Source organism: Chionomys nivalis, chromosome 22 (genome assembly GCF_950005125.1).
Source record: "Chionomys nivalis chromosome 22, mChiNiv1.1, whole genome shotgun sequence".
NCBI lineage: Eukaryota > Metazoa > Chordata > Mammalia > Rodentia > Cricetidae > Chionomys > Chionomys nivalis.
The window spans coordinates 26,906,818-26,931,412 of NC_080107.1; the positions used below are offsets into that span (position 1 = coordinate 26,906,818).

Consider the following 24,595-nt stretch of genomic DNA (forward strand, 5'->3'; position numbering starts at 1 on the left):
GGAGCTGGAAGTCTGGGCTCAGGCTGCCGGCAGGGTGGGGTTCTTTGGAGGCTGCTGTCGCTGGAGGCACACTGCTTCTGGTGTCCTTGCATGGTGGAAAGAGGGTGAAGCAGCAACCCCTTCCCCAAGGGCCCCATCCTCATGTGAGGCCACCCAAAGCCTCGTCTTCTAATGTGATCATCTTAGGGGGCAAGATTTCCATGTATTAATTTCTGGGTTACATATACATTCACCCTACAGCAGAAAAGTCAACATTGTCCCAATGGACTGTGAAGTTTACAAGGCTGATAACCCAAAGATAGCTGAGATGCATGCACAGCAAATGAACATAACTATTTTGAATGTCCACTTGGCAAAGGTTATCAATTTTCAAAATGTGCCTATAACCTGAGGCTTGGTAATTTTGCTTCTAGAAATTTGTCCTACAGATACATTTCATACAACTGGGCAAACAATCTATAGGGGTGCCTACTGTGTTTTGCGCTCTCTTTAGTGCTGTATTGTTTTTATTTTGTTATAGGGGGGAAAAAAGCATAAAACAGGCCAAGCCTGGTTGTGCAGGCCTGTAATCCTTGCACTCTGAAGACTGGGGCTGGGGGCCCTAAGTGTGAGGCTAGCCTGAGCTACGTAATAAGAACCTGGGTCAAAGCAAAACAAACAAAAGCAAAACAACTTAAAGGCTCATGAACGAAACAATGATCAAACTATATCTAGTCAATAGAATTATTTGTGTAAAGTGGGATATATCTGTGTGAATTTGTTAAAAAAAAAGCCATTATGTTTTTTATATGTAAATTTGTTAGTGCTTCCTTTAAAAATATCTGGAATTTTTTTTTTTTTCACCAGACAAAGGGTTGTTTTAATGACTGGTCCACCTGAGGTCACAGGCAGCCCACTATGTACAGACTCTAGGGAAGCTCTATTTCTTGGTCTCTTCCTCCTTGGACAGAGTCTTGATGATCTCCTTTTTTGCCTGGAGGCGCTCCTCCCGGCGCTTTCTTGCTTCCTTGGTCTTAGACCTGCGAGCCTCAGCCTGGTCAGCCAGGAGCTTCTTACGGGCCTTGTCTGCCTTCAGCTTGTGGATGTGCTCCAGGAGAATCCGCTTGTTTTTGAAGACATTCCCTTTGACCTTCAGGTAAAGGCTGTGATACATATGGCGGTCAATCTTCTTGGATTCCTGAGGAGGCGGCGCAGGATCCGCATTCTTCTCATCCAGGTCACCTTCTCGGGCATTCGGGCATTGGCAGTACCCTTCCGCTTTCCTATGCCCATATGCCTGCCCTTCCGTCGAGCCAAAGTGTTTTTCCGGCAGCGAGGCCGGGAATGGACAGTCACAGGCTTCCGGATGATCAGCCCATCTTTGATCAGCTTCCGGATCTGCTGACGGGAGTTGGCATTGGCGATTTCATTAGTCTCGTTGGGGTCCAACCAGACCTTCTTTTTACCACAGCGCAAGACGCTAGAGGCAAGCCTCTTCTGTAGCCTGAGCATACTCATGGCTGCGGACGCAGCAGTGAAAGGAAAGAGCTTCGAAATATCTGGAATTTAACATTAACTGCCTTTGAGAAAGTTCATATTTCATTTTTTTTTTGTAATTTTGTACTATCTTTTTATTTTGTTAAATTAATGTTCCTAAATTTTGCTTTTTTTTTTTTTTAATAAAGAGTAGCCCAGTTTGGACTGGAACTCGTAGACTTAATATATTTCTTTCTTATAGTATATATTGAATAAGCAAGCTGTGTTTCCAGTCTACGGTCACCAAGTGAGTGATCTCACATTACACAGATATCCCTTGCTCATAAGATCCATGAGTCCGCATGAGATGCGCTAGTGTACTTAAGATGACAAAGAGAGATTAAATATCACTTTCTGTCACACAAATCATGCAGCAAGGATGGAGAAGTAAAGATCCTCAGAGCAAGAGATGGCTCTGTAATATTTCACTCAAAAAGAAGCTGCTACAATAAGATTGGTGTCAATGAGGAGACCTCTGGGGTGTAGGCCTCTGTTCAGAAGCAGCCCAGAGACAAATACATTCTTGTTCTATTTGCGTTTACAGCTCCGTGCTTTGTATGAGGAGAGACAGTATTCAATGGTAGCCCAAAACAGTAGATTAAGATCAAAGGCAGAATAAGAATGAGGCACACAGGCAAGCTTTAAGGAAGTTGTTTAGTGATTTTGTTGTTTTGATCTATTTCTGATTTGGGGCTTTGTTGTTTGTTTTTGAGACATGGTCTCATGTAGTCTAGGCTAGCCTTGATCTCCTTCCCGAGTGTTTAGATGGAAGGCTTGGGCCTTCCACCATGTCCAGCTGTTAGATGATTCTGTACAAAGGAAATGTCTTACGCTGTGAATTGCCCAGCAGGACATCATTTTCTCCTGCTGCCGTAGTAATTTCCTGACTTCCAGTGGCGCTGTTTGCCATTCATAATGGCCAGCATCCATGCTTTGCTTCCAGGAGATGAGGAGTCAATAAGAAATCAGAAACTCAATTACCGTGGAGAGGGGAAGCCTGGTAACCCCAGCAGCTGGGCAACCAGGAGAAGGAGAAATTGAACACCACTGGCCATGCCCCCTGCCTTAGAACCAGGAAATCAATGAGGTCAAACTCTGATTACACTTGGGGATATGTCATCTAGTATTACAACCAAGTATTGTCACCTATAATTGCATTGCATTAAAAAAAAAAAAAAAAAAGCCTTGTTTCTGTCATCCTGATGATTCCTGGACGGTGTTCCTCAGTTTCTCACACACCACACCGGTGAGAGTGTGAGCTGTCTTTCCAAAGTGAACAGTCCGAAGGAATCCTATGGATGTCTGTGAAGATCAGGTGGTGTAAAGCCAGAAACAGAAGCGTCATGGCCTCCAAGTCCCTCTTAGTTCCTAGTCTACACTTGATCTTAGCCAAAAGGCCGAGAAGCGATTTAGTTCCTAGTCTAAATAGTTTTGTACAAGTGGGACGTTGAACACGGCTTCAGAAAATGGTGAATTAAGCCTGAACTTGACTCTCAGATTGGCGGTTAGGTAAAATTCCGTGGCATTTGGATAGTTCTAAGCTAGCAATTTGTTACCCTTTCTCCTTTAGCGGAATTGACGAACAGGTGGTCTGCACATCACCCAGTATATTTAGCTTCTGAAATTTGAGCAACTCGAGATCTGATTGGCCGCTCCCGCCACATGATAAGTTGGGAGCGCCGGCACCGGGGTGGCTTTTGCCTGGGCTTCTCAGGAGGGGAGAGCTGGGAGAGGATTTGCTGCTGGCCGGGGTTATTCGCGAGCTGGAAGGTAAGGCCCGGTTTTTTGTCGTCTTCTGGAATGTTCTGAGACTATGTTCCATGACTCCCCTTGAATTATTTTTCAAAGTTTTGAGTACCTAACTGGGGGAAACAGCGATGAGACGTGGCTAGGAAGACCCTGTTAGTTCTCTCTGACATGGCGCATGTGGATTAGCAGACTCAGTTCGGCCCTCACCAGTTATTGCTGGACCGAGTTGGTCGAACACCAACTTTCTTTTTCATTTTTGTCCTAAATATATTCCGGTGAAGAAGGCTCTATGGTCAGTGTTCCTATATTTATCTCACCCTACAGAGCTTCCTTCGCCTCAGAAGGACCAGCAGTTTCGCTAGCTTAACAAAACCAGCCGCCCAGGGTATTGGTTTACAGTCAAGCGTCTCTAGGAGAGGGACAGCTGCTCGCAGACATCACCCAGCTTGTAAGGAGCGGCCACTCTCTGGCGTCAGGCCCAAGGGCCTTCAGCATTTCCCTAGTTCCTGAATTAGAAATGTAGGCCAAAGACTGGCAAGATTGCGTGTACCTCAACCAATGCGTTTTTTTTTTTTCAGGCTTGCACACGAGCTACAGAAAGGAAAAAAAAAAATATCCACGGAAACCAATGATTTTCCGAAGAAAATAACCCCATTGCCGTGAGGTTTCTACTTTTATTTTTAAAATTATGGGGCAGATTTATTCTACATGTTCGAATAATATAAGATATGCTGCACACAGCATTCTAGATCAAGGCAGAATATACTAAGTTGGCCTTCCTAGAATTTGGAGTTTATGAGGCAAAATTCCAACTATTTGAAAGCCACACTAACACTCCTTTTACAAAAAAAAAAAAAAAAAAAAATTAAAAATATTTTCTTTTTGGTCATTTCAGTTCCATCTCTGGGGTCCATACTGCCTCGCTTCCTTTTAAAACTTAAACTGAGTGAACCCTGTATGGGTAGCGGTGCTCAGCCTATCACTGAGGGAGTTAGGAGGGGGAAGCTGAGGCTCCCGTGGGTAGCCTGTTTTAAATGCCCTTTAGCCCACAAAAGTATATAACTGTGTGGGCTGGCTTGTTTTACAATTCTTTTATGGTGTTGTAAGAAAATGCTAATATACTTTCATTTGTACGGAATATGGGCAGTTTGTAGGTGCCGCTACTACTCGGGAAAAATGGCGGACGAGGAAGAATACGAGGAGGTGATAGAGGTAAGAAGAAAGGCCACTCGGCAGCAACGTGTGCGCGTGCGTGACAGCCGGAGCCAGGGGGCGAATGCTAAAAAAACACATCATCTAGCCGGGCGGTGGTGGCGCACGCCTCTAATCCCAGCACTCGGGAGGCAGAGGCAGGCGGATCTCTGGGAGTTCGAGACCAGCCTGGTCTACATGAGCTAGTTCCAGGACAGGCTCCAAAGCCACAGAGAAACCTTGTCTGGAAAAACCAAAAAAAAAAAAAAAAGCCACATCATCTATTTTAATTTCCCAAAGAATCACTGTCAAAAGGCAAGAAAGGTGTATTTTCTGTTCCGTTTGACGATACGTTTGTGAGACCGAGAAGGGAAGGAAATGCCACTACTTCCCAGTTTTACTTTTTCTTAAACACCCAAAAAACCTTCACAAACAGCAACAGACAAACAGAAGCCAGGGTATGGGTGCGAGTCGGTTTTGCCTTTTAAAACTGATGGATTTCCCACCTCCAACGCCGGTGATTACAGGGCATTCTTCCCAGCATCTGTACCAGGAGATAGGGAATGGACAACTTCTGCTTCAGTTAGTTGACTGACATAGGGGAGTATGTTATACACAGGAGCAGCCATCTATGAGCCAGGTGTGTGTGTGTGTGTGTGCGTGTGTGTGTGCGCGTGTGCGCGTGTGTGTGCGTGTGTGTGTGCGCGTGTGCGCGTGCCTGCACCCACGATCATAAATACCATCAATACATGTGTGGACTCATGAAGATTACAGCTAGAGCATCTTTCCTGTTGACGCCATCATATTTAAGCCAACAGACAAGACTAGCTTTTGAATCCTGCCTGAGCACTAAGACCACAGCAGCTATCTTGAAAACATCCCCCCAGTTGTTTGTGGCCACCTGGCAGATTTACAGAATAATTGTGTGTTTCACACTAGTATCTCACTGCTGTAATCACAGTTATTACTTTTCCTTATCTGCTCTTGCCCTCAGCTTTATGTTCGAGGCCAGAAACCCAAAGGCTTGCAGCTAATCTGCGCGAATACGTTGCTATGAAACTGAGACTGCCTAGAAAGTTCCAGTTAACAACCATCTAAATGGATGAAAATCGGTGTTCATTTTTAATGACTGCCCCCAACAAAACTTGGGATAAAGATGGCAAAATTTACCCTTGCTAATCGGTCTTTATGTAGGCAAAGAAAAATTTTTGTTCTATAAATAAAATTACCTGAGGCATCTAAAAACCAGAATGTATCTGACAGATGTAGTGTTTAACCTCCATGGCTTGTATACTGATGGCTAATCTTCTCCTGGATAAGTACATCACTCGTGCACATTTTAATGTAGGTTCCTAAAAGTCAGAAGTAGCCTATTAAACACACTATAAATTAAGTTATAATTATGATTAATTTCTTTCCTACTGTGATAACAAAAGGAACTCTTTCAAGCCTCCAGCTGAACTACACCTTGCTTTTCTTAAGTGTTTGTGTGATCTTGGCCATTGTGCCTAGCGTCAGCCTTGCTTGAGGCAACTAGATACAAAAAACCCGGAAGGGGCTGTTTAAAGCATTTCCATCCTTGCTATTCTCTTCCCATTACTACTGCTGGTCTGACCAGCAGGTGCCTTTCAGGGAATGTTGAGCCCGTTGTTTCTTTGGTTTCAGAAAAGATCACAAGAATGGGGTGGTGGCAGCTTCAAGAGAAGTGTCTCAGAAATAATAGCCAGCCTCAAATGTATCTCTTAGGGGTCTTGGATACCTGAAATAAAATTTTGCTGGCTCTGTCTATACAGACTAAAACGTAGAAGGAGAAAGGAGTCCAATTAGCAGCGTAACTCTTAGAAATAAGATTTAACGTTCAAGTTAATGCTAAGTCCTTGAACGATGTTGCTTTTGTATGTGTGTGTGTGTGTGTGTGTGTGTGTGTGTGTGAGCGTGAGCGAGCTTCTTTCCAAGATTGATTTCCCAATGGTGAGATCTGCTAAAGGCAAAACCGCGTTGCTCACAAAAGCTGCTTCTGCTGGGATGCTAGGAAAATCTAAAATTGATGGGAGTCATTTATTGTAGTTTAATATTTCTTTGTAGGCTACTCAAGGTCTGTGTGACCAGGGGAATGGCTTCGTTTGCCCTCAGTGCCAAACAATATTTCTTAAAGTGTCTAAATGGCCTTTGTCCTGTGCTGAAGTCACAGGGGTGAAAGAGCTCTCCTCTGTCCTGCTTATTGCTATACGTAAAGATATGTACACGCAAAAATTACATTTTCTATGGAAGTAAGTACAAGCTTAGGAGACATTAGGTGAGCTTTATATAGCTATAACCTTGGTGACTAGGCTAGATGCCCTGTGGCAATGAGAGCCTGCTGAACTAAGGACAAAATGAAGTAGGGCACTGAGGAAAATTTTGCATCCGTGTACCCATCCCTACCCACAATGCTTCAGTGTCAGCGTAAAAGAAAAGAAGCATAAAGTTCCATGCTTTTTCTCGACTTGAGAAAACTGAGCCAGCTGCTTCCATTTCATCCCTCTCTTGTGTGCACTGACCTGCAGGAGCCGTTCCCGCTGTTTGCCCAGCAGAGCTGGGTGAGCCTGGGGCGGGATTCCACTCTCCTTAGGCATCAGCCAGTTCCTCTCTGTATCTATTTATTGCTCGTGATGTCAGAGAACAAAACTAGAATGGGTTTCAGAACCAGGCTGCAGGCCCAGTAGCAAACTCACAGCCCTGTATTCTCTGAGGAGTCTCTTCTCTCCCCTTCCTTCCCACAACCTTCGCCAACGGTCACCTTAGCGCCCCTATTTCCTTCCCACAGAGAGGCCACCCCAGCTTGGCTAGTGAAATCACCTGTTGTTCAGTGGGGGCAGGAAGGCAATGGTGAACCGGATGCAGGCTATACTTTATTGAAAAGGGGTGGCCATCACTCCACAGGACTCTAGCAGGGGAATAACTGAGATGCAACTATTAATACAGTTTGCTCCGGGGAGGCTTCTGTTTTGTTTTTATAATTAGTGGACAGTGAGTCCTAGCATAGTTTCTCTTTGCACACACAGTGTCCTCGGGATATTATTTCTGTGCCCTTTTCGAAGTAGATTCTCTCAAATATTGTGGCTGTTAGTTTTTGTCTACGAAATAGAGCAACCCGGGAAGAGGGGACCACAGTTGAGGAATTGCCCCGTCAGATTGTTTGGTAGGCAAGACTGCAGAACATTCCTTTGATTAATGATTGAAATGGAAGGGCCTAGTCTACTGTGGGCAGAGCCAGCCCTGGGCAGGTAGTCCTGAGTTGCAGAAGAAAGCGGTCTGAGAGATATCCGAGAGCACACCAAAGTAGCGTTCCTCCATGGTGCATGCCTCTGCTCCTGCTTGACTTCCTGCCCTGATTTCCCTTGAGGGTGGACTGTCAGGGGACTTGTAAGCCAAATCCATCCTTTCTTCCCTGAGCTGCTTTAATTGTGTTGATTAGGGTAGTGGAAAGCGAACTAGGACAGAAAGTATAAGGGGCAGATGTTTCTTGCCCGTAGGAAAATAGCTTCCAGTGCTTACAGGCTCCTCAGACCCCTCTCCTTGCTGGACACTTTGCATCTTTTTTTTAGATCTGACTCATTCACTTTAGGTTTCCTCGGCTTTCCTAAGTGACAGTGGGCCTCAGGGTATGAACAGACCCTCACCCCCTTCCTTCCTGTCGATCTTTCATGTCACCTCAGCCCGGGGAAGCCAGGGTCAGCAGAGGCAGGGGAGGGCTGACTCTGGGCTGCTCTGCTTGTCACATTGATTCCCCCTCCCCTGTGCTCTGTTTACAGTACTACACGGAGGAGACAGTTTACGAAGAGGTGCCCGGAGAGGTAAGACTCGGCCCATGTGTGCATGGACTGCTTCTCTTTAGAGAAGAGCCTCTTTCCCCTCTCCTACTCTGAGAGCCATGGAGAAAGGGAAACTCACTTAGGAAGCTCACTTGCCTGCCCGTGCCTGGAAGCTGGTGGTCAAAGAGCAGACCATGCATTTGGCAGGCTAACTCACTGTCTTTGTGCTCTGCTTATGTAACATAGCAAGGAATGGTTCGCTGCTGCTCACGCGGCAATTTTGTATAGATGGTGTGAATGAAGGGCACATCAGTGGCTGCCTCTCTCCTAGACTGCCTCAGGAGGATATCTTGGACTTCTGATTGGCACAGTCTAGCCGTTGAATTGCATGGAGTTGTAGCTTGTAGGGTAAGGTCGCTGTCACCATGGGTGCTGCTCCCGAGGCATTGTCCCCCATAACTTAGTGACATGCCACTTTAGGAATCCCAAGAAAAGGAAGTTTTGTAACAATTCCAATTTGGGAATCCCCCAGCCCCATGCTTTATTATCAGTGAAGAGTTGTTTTTCTTTGAGTCTGACAAATACTGGTAAAAGTGGCAAACTCTGAAGCTTGCTCAAGGAGCCTGGGACTGGATAAAAACTAGCATTGGTGGTTTGATTGGTTTTTCGCAGTGAGTCACACTTTAGTAATAAGAGGCGGAGTGCCGTCAGTTACAGTGGGACTTGTCAAGTTTACAGTTGTCTTAGCCAGTTTCTCTTCCCCACACCGATGCCCTTGGGACCAGAGATCTTTGCCTCGAAGGACATGATCTTACACAGGGCTTCAGAACCTCTGCTGCTTGTCCTCTTTGTATACCTGCCATGTTTCTAACCTTTGACTACATTCAAACTTTGAATCTTAGTTTTTCCATAATAGCCTGCTATAAGAAACAATGGTAAACTATTGCACAGACAAGACTGTTGAGCGAACAATTGTCCACTATGTTGTCACCATTGTTCTGGTCCGCCAGTGTGAGGGGAAATCTAATTCACAATAATGAACTAATCCAAAAGACTAATTCTTTTTGGTTTTTCGAGACAGGGTTTCTCTGTGGCTTTGGAGCCTGTCCTGGAACTACCTCTTGTAGACCAGGCTGGTCTCGAACTCACAGAGATCCGCCTGCCTCTGCCTCCCGAGTGCTGGGATTAAAGGTGTGCGCCACCACCGCCCGGCAAGACTAATTCTTATAATACTGATATGATTGATTTTTTTTTTTGTCTCAAACTATACAGAATGGCTAATGCCTATAGAAAAATGCAACTACTTTCTTATTCACTTAAAAGAATATCAAGAATTCAAGCGTTATTTTTAATATTTCATAGCTCAGTTACATTTGCTTTTTCTTGATCTAGACAACTTGAAAAGATTCCTATTGTTTTGTTTTATTTTAACGGGCCTTGTACATGCTAAGCAAGTGGTCTACTGTTGAGCTACAGCCAAACTCACTTAAGAAAACACGATTAAGACAATTTTATTTGTAATTTTTATGCAGCCCTAAGGTATTTGATTAGCTCTCTGAAAATACAATTTACAGAGGATGTTACAATCTATCCAGGCTGACGTGTGTTAAATGTCTTCGTATGGATGCATGGACATTGTGTGCATCTTCATGCTTTGGCTGGCTTTGTGGATGGAAAAACAACACCAGGAAGGTCGATGCGATTGACATTGGAGCAGTATACTCCAAGGTCATGGTATTGGTGTTTACTTCATATCCATGTTTCATTTTCAGACAATCACAGAAGTCTATGAAACTACGACGACCAGGACATCTGACTATGGTCAATCGGAGCCTTCCACCCCAGCGCTGGTGCAGCCGCAACCGGCAAAACCGACGGAGCGGAAGAAGGTCATCCGAAAGAAGGTGGACTCTTCCAAGTTCATGACCCCCTACATTGAACACAGTCAGAAAATGCAGGATCTTTTCAGCTCAGTAAGTATTGCGCGGCATCTCCTATGCTGGTTATGTGATGGAGAAGTTACTGATTTTAACCAGCTCTGAGATGCAGGCTAATTTTGTTTTTTTCAGTCTTGTAGGAAACACAACTAGTTTGTCAAAATGTGTCTTTTGTGTGTGACTGTGGAATTTCTGAGTAATTCACCCATGCCATTGCAGCATTGAGACAAATCCTCGTTACTGGAAGATATACAGGAACCTGATTATACAATACTTGCTGCATAGCCCATTCAGAGCAATGAAACCACAAACATGAATATTTTACTTCTTTATTTACTGAAAGTCTGTTCATAGACACTAAGTCATATAGTTAAATTGTGCCTGAGGGGAACAGTCTCTTAGAGCTGCCAGCTGTATAAACGATTCCTACGTGGTGATGGGTGAAAAACTTGTAATTCAGAAGACCGAGCTCAGACTAAACTCATCTGAAACCGGGCAACAGAGTGAGGGTAGCCCGGGGTCACGGATTTTAAGCGCCACTGTACGGTGGAATCTCCTACAATATTTTAACCTACTGGTGCTCACGGCACTTTTGTTTAGTGGTCCAAGGCTTGGGACCTGTGCAAGAGGAGGTTTTAAAGCTGCCCAGGCATTTCCACAGGCACCCCAGATGGAGAATGACTGAAGAGTCAGTGTTCTCTGTCCCTTACGGTCCCACGACAATGGGACTTACAGTGACTGCCAGAGAGACGCATCTGTTTCGGTGGATCTGAGTTGTCAGTTTCCATGGGAGGCTAAGGTCTCTCTGTGAAGCTTGATTATATGTGCTCCAGGGGCATGAAGAGGTGAATAGTTATAGTTCAGGGGGACGTTGCATTATGTGGGACCAAAACTGTTTCCTAATGCTTCTGTGTCTGGCTGACCTCTAAAGATTCAATGTTGGTTGTGTTAACTCCTGGAGACTGTGGAGTAAATTTTTCATTTGAATCCTTGAATGATCTCACACGTAGGATTCTAAACAAGACTTTCTTGCTTCCTGGCTACAGCGTTCAGTAAAGGCAAAATTACCTCATTAATTTATTGCCATATAATCTCATTAATTCAGACATTATGAACCTAGAATTTATGATATTCTGAGTGAACTGTTGGCAAGCCTCCCTCCCCCAGTTTGCTAGTGGTTAGTGTCTGAATCAGCAGTGTAATCCCAATTGTTGACTACTCACGAATACTCTTTCAGGCCTTGCTAATTACAAGTGATGCAGATTCTTACCAAAGCAAGGATCCGTGGTATAGCTGGCAGAGGTGATAAATTTGCATTCCATCATGAAATATCCCATTAATTCAGCTGGCATCACAGCTGGGTAACCACTGCAGCTTAGCTGCATGCAGCTTCTGAGCTGAGTAGTTTTGCATTGTATTAGCAATTAAATCTTTTCAGAATTAACTCATTTTCTAGAATAATTTATATCCAGGCTTTTGTTTATGTGTGCAACCAAAAAAAAAAAAAACCTAAGAGAATTATTTTAGGGCATATCCAAGACAATTGTCTGTAACAAGTCCTCAGGAACCTAGCATGTTTAGGGGGACAATTAACAGATCTATTTTAGGTTTTGCTGAAAGGATGTGGGGTAGAATGAAAGCTGTCACAACTGATAATTGTGAGTATTTGGAGGATTTAAGGAAAAATCAGACGGGCAATGTGTGTGTTGCCTGAACTCTCTGCTGTTGTTTGGTCCTGTTCCAGACTAATATCTGGTATCCTTTTCAGAATAAATACAAAGAGAACTATGAGAAAGCAAAGGGACAGCCATATGCTATCACAAGTGATACTCCAGAACTTCGCAGAATCAAGAAAGTACAGGATCAACTCAGTGAGGTAGGCTGCACCCCTGAAGTAGAGGAGGGAGGCATTGTGGAAATATGCCTAGCTTTGGGGTCCTGGGACTCTAAGCATCATGGGACTGAGGAGTCAGATTACTCTGAGCAAGTCCAGACATCTAGAGATGGTGTTAGCCATGAACTGTATTTGTTGCAAGTGAACCCAGAGAGACTTTGAAAAGCTTGGCTCAACAATCAAAGAGGGGACTATTTTCTGTGTTCCAACTCATGGCGGTCCTCCACATGGAGTACAGCATGACTGAGAAGCCTCGGGCTGGAAATTCAGCCAGCGGCGCAGACAAGTAGTCCACGCAGGTGCCCTGTGGATCCTCCTAGCTAAAGCGCCTTGAAATGCGAAAATACAGCCATTGGGTTACGACAGGCTTAGATACGTGTCCACGATTGTCAGGAACTTCAGACAAGTGTCGTTTCTGCAGGTTAAGTATCGAATGGATGGAGATGTTGCAAAAACTATCTGTCACGTGGACGAAAAAGCAAAAGACATTGAACATGCAAAGAAAGTGTCGCAGCAAGTCAGCAAGGTGAGGCCATGTTGTGGGCAGCACTGGGGTGTTCAACGGCGTGTGCAGCCCGCTTTATTGTGTCTTAGAGGTGGATTGGTGGCCACGCTGCCGCTCACAGAGGACTGAAGCGGCCTATAGGTGACTGGGGTGTAATGAAGATTTCTTGACCTGCCTGAAGAGACATTTGCTACCCGAATGTCAGTGGTGGTGGGGTGCAGGGGACAGAATTGCAAAGCGTTCAGTCCTGATGCCTTATTTTTTGAGGAATTTAGAATATGGAATTTTTATGAAAAAATTCCAAATTTCACATGTGGGCAGCTAATTAATAGATGTCATGTAAGACAAAAGAAAATTGAATTCATTGACTTTGAAAGAAATAAATCGAAAATCAGGATCCTAAAGTATTTTTTTAAATTTAAGTTTCTTGGCTTTTTTTGTTTGTTTTGTTGTTTTTGTTGGTTGTTTTGTTTGTTGCGAAAGCTTCCTAATACTGACAAGGAGTCCTGGCATGTTGGCATGGTCAGCATTTTCCTGGTAGCCTTCAGCAAGTTTTGTGTGAGGCCACGCCTTCACTGTTCCATCTGCTCCCACCTGGGGTGACAGGTCAAGCCATAGTCCATTTGTTTTCTCTCCAGGTTTTATACAAGCAGAACTGGGAAGACACCAAGGATAAGTACCTGCTTCCCCCTGATGCCCCTGAACTTGTCCAAGCCATTAAGAACACAGCCATGTTCAGTAAGGTGAGGTCTAGCTCTTTCCAATGTCCAACGGCACACTTGGAGCCACACTGCTAAACTTGGGACTGCTAAACTTGACAACTTGGGACAGTTTCTCGGTATTTGGGGGAACAGCCTTGGGACTTGCACAGGGCTAGAACATGACAAGAAGGACCCTCATATCCTGTTGAGGGGGACTCTTGGGCAGAGTGGCTGAAAGTACCTGGAGAATTGGAGCAACCCTGTGGGTGGGAACATAACATGGAGACGATTAATACACCAGAAAACTGATAAGGAAATTGATAAAGCATCATTTAAAAACAAAAAAAGTCACGGCTAGAGAGATGGCTAAGCAGTTAAGAGCACTGGCTGCTCTCCCAAAGGTCCTGAGTTCAATTCCCAGCACCCACATGGTGGCTCACAACCATCTCTAATGAGATCTGGTGCCCTCTTCTGGCCTGCAAGCACACATGGAAGGAATGTTGCATACATAATAAATAAATAAATCTTTAAAAAAAAAAAAGTCAGTCATGCTTTGGATGCCCCCGGCTGTCACTCTAATTAGAAGTTTGTTTTATGACAGAAGTTGGGGAAAATATTTTCTGTTCCCTAGGTAGAAGATAGGTAAAGTCATAGACAGAAGACAATGTCTAAAAATAAGATTTTTTTTTCAGAAGTAAAATAAGCTACTAACAAAAATAACATGGATTGGATTGAAAGGGGGAAGCTGTTTAGGAATGTCATTGACGTTGATTTGCACCTTGTCCTTGGTGCCTTATGTCATCAAAAAAGCTCAGATTATGTATTTTCTGTGAGTATGGTTTGTTTTTTCACTGTGTTTTTTTACCCTTTTCTGATTTAGAAACTGTACACTGAAGACTGGGAAGCAGACAAAGGGTTGTTTTATCCCTATCATGACAGTCCGGAACTGAGGAGGGTCGCCCAGGCCCAGAAAGCGCTTAGTGACGTAAGTGATAACCAATTGGTACCATCTGAATGTAGAGTCGGGGAAAACCTGAGCCAGGTCCATAGGTCCTTGAAAAAAGATCTAGTATCCAGTATTATTACAGAGGACTTCATTCAGAACAAAAACTTATTATATGTGTTTATATTAGCACATTATATTAGACATAATTTAGCCCGATTCCTTTATGTGTGTGGCAGAATCTGGACTCAAATCCCCGGACTAACATTCTTCCCACCAAACCATGTGTTGTTTCCTGCTTTGGCTCTGCTAAAGTTGTGTTGTGCCACTGGAGTGGTATTTTTTACAAAAAAATTAAAAAATAAAAACACAACAACCATTGGAATCACATGCCTCCCTTTGCAAATTTACTAAGCAAATGCTGTCCCATGGTGTTATTTAGCTCTGTCCCACCATCCGAGTCAAGTCTGAACGGGATGTTCCTCTCCTCGCCTTGGGGACTCTGGAAACCTGAGAGAGCCTCTTGGTGGTCCCTTGAGAAGAGGCTAAGTCATAAATAACTATTTATTGGAAGTTTACTGTATATGAATACCTAGCAGGCTATGAAAGTTTCATCTTTTCCCTTGAAAGTCCATTATCATACCGGCAGGATGAAGGCATTATGTGTCAAACAAAGATAGAAAGGGACCAGAATGACCTAGTCATTGCTGTGAGGAAGCACACAAATAAGAAATGATAGAGAGCTGGGTAATGATGAAAAAACACATTTTGGGTGCAGAACCTCTCTGATCAAGAGGAAAGAGTGACATGAGTCTGGGGTGCTAATGAACAAGGACAGTGGGGGCCTCATTGGCAGGGTGCTTATTAAATTGCCAGAGCAGGACCTTAAGAACCAGCATGACATAAGAGTTTGGGCAACAAGTCAGCACAAGATGCAAATGAGGAAAACAATGTGATCAAGGTAGAATCTGGAGAAACTCAGGACGGTGGATTGAATCCAGGAAACGTTAGAAATTGTGAGTATTCGCAGTGTCTTTAAGGCAGTTAAGAATTGCCTTTAAGATATTGCAGAAATGCACACAGGAAAGAACTCACAACAATGAAATAAAATCTCGATTAACTCCGCAATGCTTGGCAGTTGAGACATAGCTTTTATTTTTGTTGCTGACCAAGTATGCACCAAGTATCACATTACTAGTGTGGCTATTAATAGTATTGTTAGCAACATGAGTTTTACAGTCCCTAGCTCAGACACCAGAGCAAGCTGTTGTCCACGGAGCATACCACTGTGTGGGCACACAGCTTCAAGCCAGGGGCTGAGGTTACAGGCACCCATTTTCTCTGTACCGTATTACTGCGTCTTTCTAAATATTTACTATGTTTTCCCGTTATCTAAATACAGAGAAAACAGTTTTAAAGACTAAGAATATCTTTAGACTGATTGGGAGTGCAGAATTCTAAGTAGACAGAACTCTGAGCATGGGTCCTGAAATACGAGAACTTGGTGATATGATTTCTCAGACAGTTTTTGACAAGCTGTCATTCTTACTAAGCCTTTCTTCTATTTGAATACAACTTTCTCCCTAAGGACTTTCCCTAAGTCATGGAAAATTCCACCTGCCCTTTGCCTAAAATAAGGCTTTTATGCACTTAAATTAAACATGGGAATTCATATATATTGTGTGATTTTAAAAAAAAACTTTTATATCCCAGTTAATTTGATGATTTTTGTGAAAGCTTTTGTTACAGATACTAGGTCGATGTTATTAAAAGACATAACTTAGGCCTGGTTAAGTATAACATGATTGTGGTCTTGAAGAATTCCTCTTTATTATAAATAAAAATGCTGTCATGTTGAATGAGAGGTATTTTGTGACAGACGAGTTGGGACTTCTGCTGGAGTCAGTGACTGACACCTCCCTCTAGTTAGAAGATTCAGGAAGACAGGGAGAAAGGAGAGAAGGGATGAAGCGGTCCATGATTCATGCATACCAGACTTTTAAGATGATAGCTTTTATAGGCTGGGAAGGAAGGAGGTTGAAGCTGTGACACACAGTAGCGACAATGGATGGAGCTTGGTACAAAAGGCAAGTGAGGGAATGGCAGAGAGTGCAGGAGCCATGCCCTGTGAGAGCTGCTTGTCCTTGAGGTCAGAACCAGAGGGACAGAGAGAAGCTTGGACTGTAAAGCCTTCTCCTTTCTCTACAAAAGAGAAAATCAGAGTAGCATAGAGTTTATTGAGGACCTACGGAAGTGCTGGAGTTGAGACCTGCTTCCAGAAATCTGGATGCATCATGGGATATTCAAATTTCACTGAAGACAAAGCGGTGGTTGTGCATCATAAAGTCATAGAATGTCAGACACACAGCCCCAGGCAAGTCACAGTTCACAGCGAAGAAGACTGGGCAGATGACCTATAGGGTGCAAGCTAGGTGTTGTGGCTTCAAGATTTACTCCCATAAACTTTGCTCATATGTCCTTCTTAACCCCACTGACAATGTTAGCACTGTCCCATCAGTAATTGTGTGTAATTTTCCTCTGTACCAGTCAGCACCCTGGGCAAAAGAATATATGTGTGTGTGTGTGTGTACACGTATATATATATGTGTATGTGTACACGTATATATGTGTGTGTGTATATACACGTATATATGTGTGTGTGTACACGTATATATGTGTGTGTACACGTATATATGTGTGTGTACACGTATATATATGTGTGTGTATATACACGTATATATATGTGTGTGTGTACACGTATATGTGTGTGTACACGTATATATGTGTGTGTACACGTATATATGTGTGTGTACACGTATATATGTGTGTGTGTACACACGTATATATATGTGTGTGTGTACACACGTATATATATGTGTGTGTGTACACACGTATATATATGTGTGTGTGTCCAGAAATGGAGGCTGTTAAGTCGGCATGTGGTTAAGAGTTGAGGATGCCAGTGAAAGGAAAACTTGCCCTTACCAAGGATGGCACGAAGACAGATGCAAAGAAACAGGTCTAGGACCAAGAATCCTTGGGAGGAGAGAAGACTCACAGAGATAGAAGTGAATGGCAGTCCTGAGAGGCAGGGCATGCAAACCAGTCATGGCTAGATGGTGCATGACAATTAAAGACTGAGAGAACAAACATTGGCCTTGTTTAAAATGCCAACAAATGCAGAGAACATGAAAAGGAAGGTTCCTTTTCAAACGCTGATGGACATTCCTGCCTTTTAATTTTAACAGATTGCCTACAAAAAAGGACTCACTGAACAGCAAACTCAGTTCACGTCCCTGCCTGATCCTCCTGATGTAGAATTTGCCAAGAAAGTAACCAACCAAGTAAGCAAGGTACGCACTTAGAGGTGATCCTGTCTCTCTTGGAAACCTACTCAGCTTTTTTCAGCCATTTGGGAGAGAAACCGATGGTGAGCTTGAAGAAGAATGGCAAGCACTAGAGGTATTTTTGCATGTGCCCCCCAAAAAAGTCTTTTACACCAAAAACAGGACATGCGCCACCAGCATAAATGATGTCAGTGGTCAGCCAACTCGATGACTCAGTGAATTTAAATGTCACAGTCAGCTCTTGATAAGACAATGTATGGCCACTTGACATTTTAATTTCTGAGACAGAATTGTAGGTCACGGCCTAACTCTACTTCCTTCTGTGGAGGCTGTGGCTTAACTCGTGCGGCGGGGAGAGACATTGTGCCATTTCTGCCCTCACACTCTGAGATGTGAACTCACGCCACTGTGCGAGTGTGCTCTCGGACACAGCTCAGTGGGCGCTGGTGGGGCCAGCAACTCAGAGATCTGAAGCCCTAACAAGCTGCTTATTTTGCCTATATTTAGTCAAACAGAGTAGTCCAGCAGGACACAGCTGTGGCAAGGAATGCGGAGAGACAAGTGTTTGGCTGGTATATAGGCTGGGCTAAGTCCTGTTGCAAATTGGTCCAGTAAGGATGCGTTCTCTGGGACCTGGCTGCTTTTTCTCCCCTTCTGAAAGTTGACACTCAGTTTGGTCTTCTGCTTTTTTTTTTTCCCTGCTTCTGGTTTTTGCTAAACTTCAGGGTTCTTATTTTTGTTGTTGTTTGGTTGGTTTGGGTAGAGGTGGGCTCTTAATAGAGGAGGAGAAAGGAAAGATATCAATGATGCAGTCTGTTCTGCGGTGTTTTTAGCTCCTCATTTCACAGAATGCTTACTGTAAAAGCCAGGGTAAAGAATAGTAAAAGTAATGAGAATACTAGCAACCTACTTTTCCCCCAGGGCTAGGCAGAGACTAAGTGGAGGATTGTGCACAGTGGACTGACTGCTGGGTGTGTTCACAGCAGGAAAAGAAAAAAAAGATGGAACAGAAAGATAGTTTAACTCTGGGAAAAGAAGTTGTCTTCAAGTGGTCTTTAAAATTAATCTATTTTTGATTTTTATTTAAAGAATGTCTCGGTTCAGATATAGCTCTTTCTTTAATCTGAGCATGCACTGTGGAGAAGGTAATTATCAAACTTCTCTGTAGTCGCCCCTCCCAACAGTTTCGGCTTACAAATAAAACTCAAGTTATGTTTCTCAGTGTGTCAGACCTTACACAAACCTGACAACCAAGTACTTCAAATGTGACTTGGGGGAAAAGAAACTATTAGTGTATTTGGACTTACAATAAAAAAAATCATATGCAGAGAATCTTAAACAGCAGACTTTGGCTTCTCAAAGTTTCAGAAAATGGAAAGTCAACAAAAAAGGGCCATCTCCTTAGGAGCTGAGGATCCAGCATATGAATTAGAAGGGGACATCCATGTATTCATTTCCCTAACCCCGAGAATCTTCCACATCAGAAGTATATACTGGATTTTAAATGCTTACTATGAAATTAAAAAGAATGTAAAATTGCTCATCATTTTTATGGCAATTGCACATTAGAATGGTAATGTTTTGGGCCTACTGAGCTAAGTATGGCTTCTGGGATAGCTTTCATAATAGGTATTTTGGACTGCACACTCTGATTGGATTGGGTGACACACTATTGGGTATGTGGAAAGAGTTGCCAACCTGGTTTGACCTTGTAGAATAATAAGAGCGGAGGGAGAGTGGCTGTAGATGAAGGTCACTGGTTTTGGCCATGGTGACATGATTTATCTTAGTTTTCCTCGGATTCCAAGTTCTCAGTATCTACTGTGCATCAAAATTCCAGCCTGTCTAGAGAGAAGTATTGTTCATTGTAGCTGTCCATCCAGTGACCAGACATCCAACCAAGAGGTCTAGGCTGCCAAGGGTGACTTCTCTGTGGTGCTCCTCTCCTCAAGTTGTCCCCACTGTCAAGCTGCTTGGATCCCCATGTCAGTATCACCGCATCCTTTTTTCCCCCCAAAGAGGTTAAAAGTGTCTCCTCCACTGTCTCACTTTCAGACATTTAAACCCTTGACACAGCCACCCTTGCCAACCATATCTTCCATGTCCATTGCTTGTCCTGCAGCCTTTTGTCCGGCTGGTGAAGATCACACACTGGCTATGGTTGTATTGACATTACATTCTCTTTCTAAGCCTTCCTTGGTATCCTTTTCAGAGTGTATTTCCTTGCCTTTGTCTTTGCCAAAATTCTGAGCTTCATGCCAGCACCCTTTCCAGGCTCAGGTGTGCTCTGTGGTTCTAACTGAGGTGGACCAGGCTCATAACAGATATTCCAGGAGAGGGAACAGACTCACCATGACCGGGAAGTGGATTGTGCACACAACATTGGGAAGACCCTTTTGTTTCTCTGTGCCTTTTTGCTTCCCTCTGGTAATTTCCAGTGGAATCTAGGATGCTTTAAAAAAATATATTTTGCAGTAACACATTGCTAGATAGCATGGAGCCTGGATTTTCTGAAATATTCTATTGTGTAGAATTAGTGAGACTCCTATGGATTTCACCATAAGGCATCATATAAAGACATGAAAGCAACTCTGGACCAACTGTGGCCAATAAAAAAAAATCCAATATGATGTCCCCAATATTCTGAAAGATAACTTCTCTGTGAACGGAACTAACAGGTGGCTCGGTGTGGAGCTACTTAGAAAAGAAGAGATGGAAAGAACATGAATTGAGTTAATCCCATTTGATAACCACATAAAAACTGCAGGTGCTGATCTGGAAAGTGAAGCCATGAGTTTTAGCAAGACACCAGGGAGCCTAATTTGTAGCCCAGTTCCCTGGACCGACTGGTGATTAGGAGGGGCTACGTTTCAGAGAAGCAACCGCTGTGCCTGCTAGCATGTAGTTACCTCCTGCAACAGAGTCTATTCAGAGCTTAGAATTGACCCAGCGTTCTTTCTCTTTTAAATGAAAGTCGCAGGGAAAGTTAAATCACATCTTTCCTCCAGGCTATCATTGATCAGCTGCAGCAGAGCAGGGGGTGGAGTTTAAGGAGAAAGCTTCAGGATCAGATAGGAAGTTGGATGTTGGGCTCTTGATATGTCTTCCCGCATGGACGCTGCCTGCCTTTTCCTCCACTCTTCTCGCTAGAAGTCTGTTCCTTTGACCTCCTTGCTACCTGCCCATAAAGGCGAACAAGGGCCCCCTCCTCAGCAGTTAGTCAGCCACCTCCACTCCCATGCACTAGGAGCCCCGACCAACACAGGACTTGGGAACAGACTGTGAGCGATGGATCCCCAGCCAGACCTGTTGCAGGAGGAAATAGCAGGTTTTTCTTCCTGGAGGGTCAGAAGGGAGGAGGGACTTTGGATGAGGCATCTGGATGATTCTGTATTCTGCTCTTCTTGTTTAACTATCTTCTTAAAATCCCGTGTCTATCTTTGTTGTGAGAATTGCACCTCTTCTCAGTTCTCATTAGTCAAGCCATACACACAGTACCCATTTCTCGGTTATAACCCAAGGGTTGACCAATACGAGCATCTGTTGCTTTTCAGCTTGATCCTACAAAGATCTCTGTGTCTTGACTTTGCAATGCACCAGGTTTGATTCCTTTGCCCGAAGTCTTGAGCTTCCTGGGGTTTCTGCATAAAGGACCAGAACCCCATGACGACAACTTACATGCTGGAAGATGAAAGCTGAGATGACTTCCAAAGACCTGCTTTGTTCTTTGCTTTTGATTTTTTGGATATTTTATTGTTTTATTTGGTTTGGTTTTGGTTTTTTGAGACAGAGTCTTACTGTGAAACTCAGGCTGGTTTTAGCAAGGTTCCCTTGCCTCACACTTCCAAAGAGCATGGTTACAGGTTATCTGCTACCATGTCCAAACTGAACTTCTGAAGTTTTAACATTTATGGGTACTTTATTTATTTATCAAACTCCTAAGAAGCCTAATCCCAAAAAGATTAGAAGTACTCCTACAGACTGTTATTCCCCAGAAGGCCCCTGAGCGTAGCTGCCTGGGGAACTACATTTCCCAGGAGCCCCTAGCGTTCCACGCAAAGGTTGCGCAGGCGCAGAACGTGGCGTTTGACGCACGTGCGTGGGGGACCCTTTAAAAGGCTGGACTGCCTTTAGTTCTCTCTCTTTTCCCCTTCTCTCCCGCATGCTGTTCGTTCTATTTTTCCCCTTCTCTCCTGCACGCCGTGCTCCACGTGGGTTTTGTTGTGTCTTGCGTCCTCCTTTCGCGGCTAAGAAGACCAAGAAGAAAAAGAAGAACAAGAAGAGAAAAACACAGACAGTCTTGGAAAATTCCCAAGTGTAGACCAAAGTTTCTGTCCTGCAAGCCACTCCCAACTAACAGACACAGAGACTAAATATTAATTATATCATGCTCAACTAATAGCTCAGGTTTGTTACTAGCTAACGCATACAGTTAAATTAACCTATATTTCTTATCTATGCTTTGTCAGGTGGCTTGATACTTTTTCTCAGTATGGCATGCCCATCTTTCTCACTCTGTATCTGCCGGCAACTCCTCTGACTCCGCCCTTCTTCATATCAGCATCCTTAGTTTGGTTGCTCTGCCTATACTTTCTTCCTGTCTATTGGCCAATCAGCTTTTTATCATACCAGTCTGAGTGACAAATCTTTACAGTGTACAAGAGAATTATTCTACAGCACCCACATCAAGTAATTGGCCTTACTTAGAATTTCTGTTGCTGTGAAGGCACACCATAACCATGGCAACTCTTAATAAAGAAAACATTTAATTGGGGCTGGCTTACAGTTTCAGTGATTTAGTCCATTATCATTATTATGGGAAGCCTGGTGACATGCTGGCAGATACAGTGCTGGAGAGGTAGCTGAAAGTTTATACATCTGGATTGGAAAGCAGCAGGAAGAGAGAGAGAGAGACACTGGACCTGGTTTGGGAATCCAAAACCCTCAAAACTCACCTGCAGGAACACACTTCCTCCATGAAGGCTACCCCTCATAATAGTGCCACCCCCATGAGCCTACAGGGGCCATTTTCATTCAACCCACCACAAGAAGATAGCTAAATCAGTCTAATCCATATTTTATTGTTCTGTTTTGTTCATTAAGGTAGGGTCTTTCCATGGAGCCTGGTTTTATCTCAAGATTCTCCTGCATCTGCCTTGCCGGTATACAAGGCAAATCTGAGTCTTAGCAGGACTCAGTTTCTTTTTCTGTCTCCTCTCCCTCTCCCTCTCCCTCTCCCTCTCCCTCTCCCTCTCCCTCTCCCTCTCCCTCTCCCTCTCCCTCTCCCTCTCCCTCTCCCTCTCTCTCTCCACATACAGTTTTTCTTCAGTTTCTTCATGATAAAATTGTCATTATTATAATTATTATACCATTCATTTGTTTAGTGTCATAGATACACACAAACCGTGTGATCTTGCTTCATCTTGCTAGCAGTGTTCTGTGTAAAATCCTGCATCCTTCCAGTTGAGAAACTTGAATTGTTGGTGCACTAAGTCAGATCTTTGGAAATGACAGTGTTCAGTCATAGACACTAAAGATCTGGAGGTCTAAAATGAACAGCTGTAAAAATGGCTGCTAATAATTGGCATATTAACCATTGCGAAGACAGAAAATAGGACATTTACGGGAAAACTGTACTTCCTTTTACTCTGACACATTGGTTCTTTACATTAGAGCTTGTGCTGATGGTATGACAAAGAGGGCTTTATATTTCTATGAAGAGTGTGGTGGAGGTATAGGTGATACAGGCCACCTGAGAGTCAGTGATTATGTCTTTAGCGTAGCTCTATGAGACAAGGAGGAGAGTTGCTCTAACCCTGCTCTAGCTTTGCCTCATGGGCCCAGATGTGGGGTCGGCTAGGTTAATTCTGTCCCAAGAATACATGGGTCAAGGCAGTTCACAACAGTATACCTGGGTTCAGTTATAACTTCCACACACCACATTTGGGGTTCAATTCTAAGCCCCTAAAGTCAGCAAAGAGAGATAGTCCTCTCCTTGGCTTTCTCTATTCCCCTCAAGTCAACTTTCTTGATGTGTCAGGTGACCACACTGCAAGATTACTCGGAGACCCTAGCACGAGCCTGGCAAAATATTTAATGTCACACTATTCCTCAACTCTTGGATTTTGCTTTTACCTCATTTCTTTTCTTTCTGCCCCCAGCAAAAGTATAAAGAAGACTATGAAAAGAAAGTCAAAGGCAAATGGAGTGAGACGCCCTGCTTTGAAATTGCAACAGCCAGAATGAACGCCGATAATCTCAGCTCAGTAAGTAGGGAGTGAGGGCCAGGCGTCCTGGGAGAGGACCCCTGTCTTTGACAGCTTCCTGCTGCTTGCAACAGCTTGGGGAATTCTGGAATGCGAGATATTATTTTGACCGTGTTGATTATTTCTCCCTCAATTTCCATAGGAACAACCTAGTGAAGCCCTCTTAGTAATTACAGAATACACTTAGCGTGAGTCAGAAAGGCTCTTTTCAGTTTATTCTTCCCTGCTGAACAAAATTGTGCATTTATAACATTGAGTGACTTGATTCTTCATTCATCTGCTCTGGCTCTCCAGAGCTCTTCCTCAGTGGGCCGGAAAGATTGTGCCTTTCCCATTGTTCTCCAAGCCTGTTCGAATTGTCCAGATCTCTTTTAAGCTGATAGACATGTTGGCAATGCCACCAGTCTCCAGTTGTGACCTGACTGGCCTAAACCCAAGGGGTGGGTGTAGACTTGAGGGGCTCTGTCCTGAAGCTTGTTTCTACAGCTGTTCTCCGATATCTTTACTCTCACAGAGGAAGTATCAGGAAGACTTCGAGAACTTGAAAGACCAGATCTACTTCATGCAGACGGAAACGCCTGAGTACAAAATGAACAAACAGGCTGGAATTGCAGCCAGCAAGGTATAAATGAAGATGTTTTCCCATCCCTTCATGTCTTTAGTAGGGTGAGCTTGCCCTCACTCTAGCTCTCGTATATAATGAAAAAGGTGCCAGGTAGATGCTGAGCGAAGTTACTAAAGTTGAGACCAGTG

At 43.7% G+C, this 24,595-nt stretch overlaps 1 protein-coding gene and 1 pseudogene across 19 annotated transcripts in view; one reads left to right on the forward strand and one right to left on the reverse strand.

Annotated features, from left to right (window-relative positions):
* Nucleotides 1–919: 919 nt before the first annotated feature.
* On the reverse strand, nucleotides 920–1,497 carry LOC130864753 (60S ribosomal protein L19-like; annotated as a pseudogene).
* Nucleotides 1,498–3,221: 1,724 nt separating this feature from the next.
* The window catches only part of Neb (nebulin), a 186,466-nt gene continuing 165,092 nt past the window's right edge, over nucleotides 3,222–24,595 (forward strand). For 18 of the 19 annotated variants that reach the window (XM_057755424.1, XM_057755423.1, XM_057755429.1 and 15 more), the window contains exons 1-2: nucleotides 23,761–23,842; nucleotides 24,357–24,464. In XM_057755424.1, the coding sequence (XP_057611407.1) occupies nucleotides 23,819–23,842; nucleotides 24,357–24,464 (132 nt within the window). In that variant the 5' untranslated portion in view covers nucleotides 23,761–23,818. Of the gene's footprint in view, nucleotides 3,286–3,842; nucleotides 3,929–4,411; nucleotides 4,477–8,249; nucleotides 8,292–10,021; nucleotides 10,223–11,954; nucleotides 12,063–12,501; nucleotides 12,607–13,223; nucleotides 13,329–14,166; nucleotides 14,272–17,477; nucleotides 17,583–23,737; nucleotides 23,843–24,356; nucleotides 24,465–24,595 lie in introns of those variants that run through there. The other variant, XM_057755442.1, reaches the window with a different exon arrangement.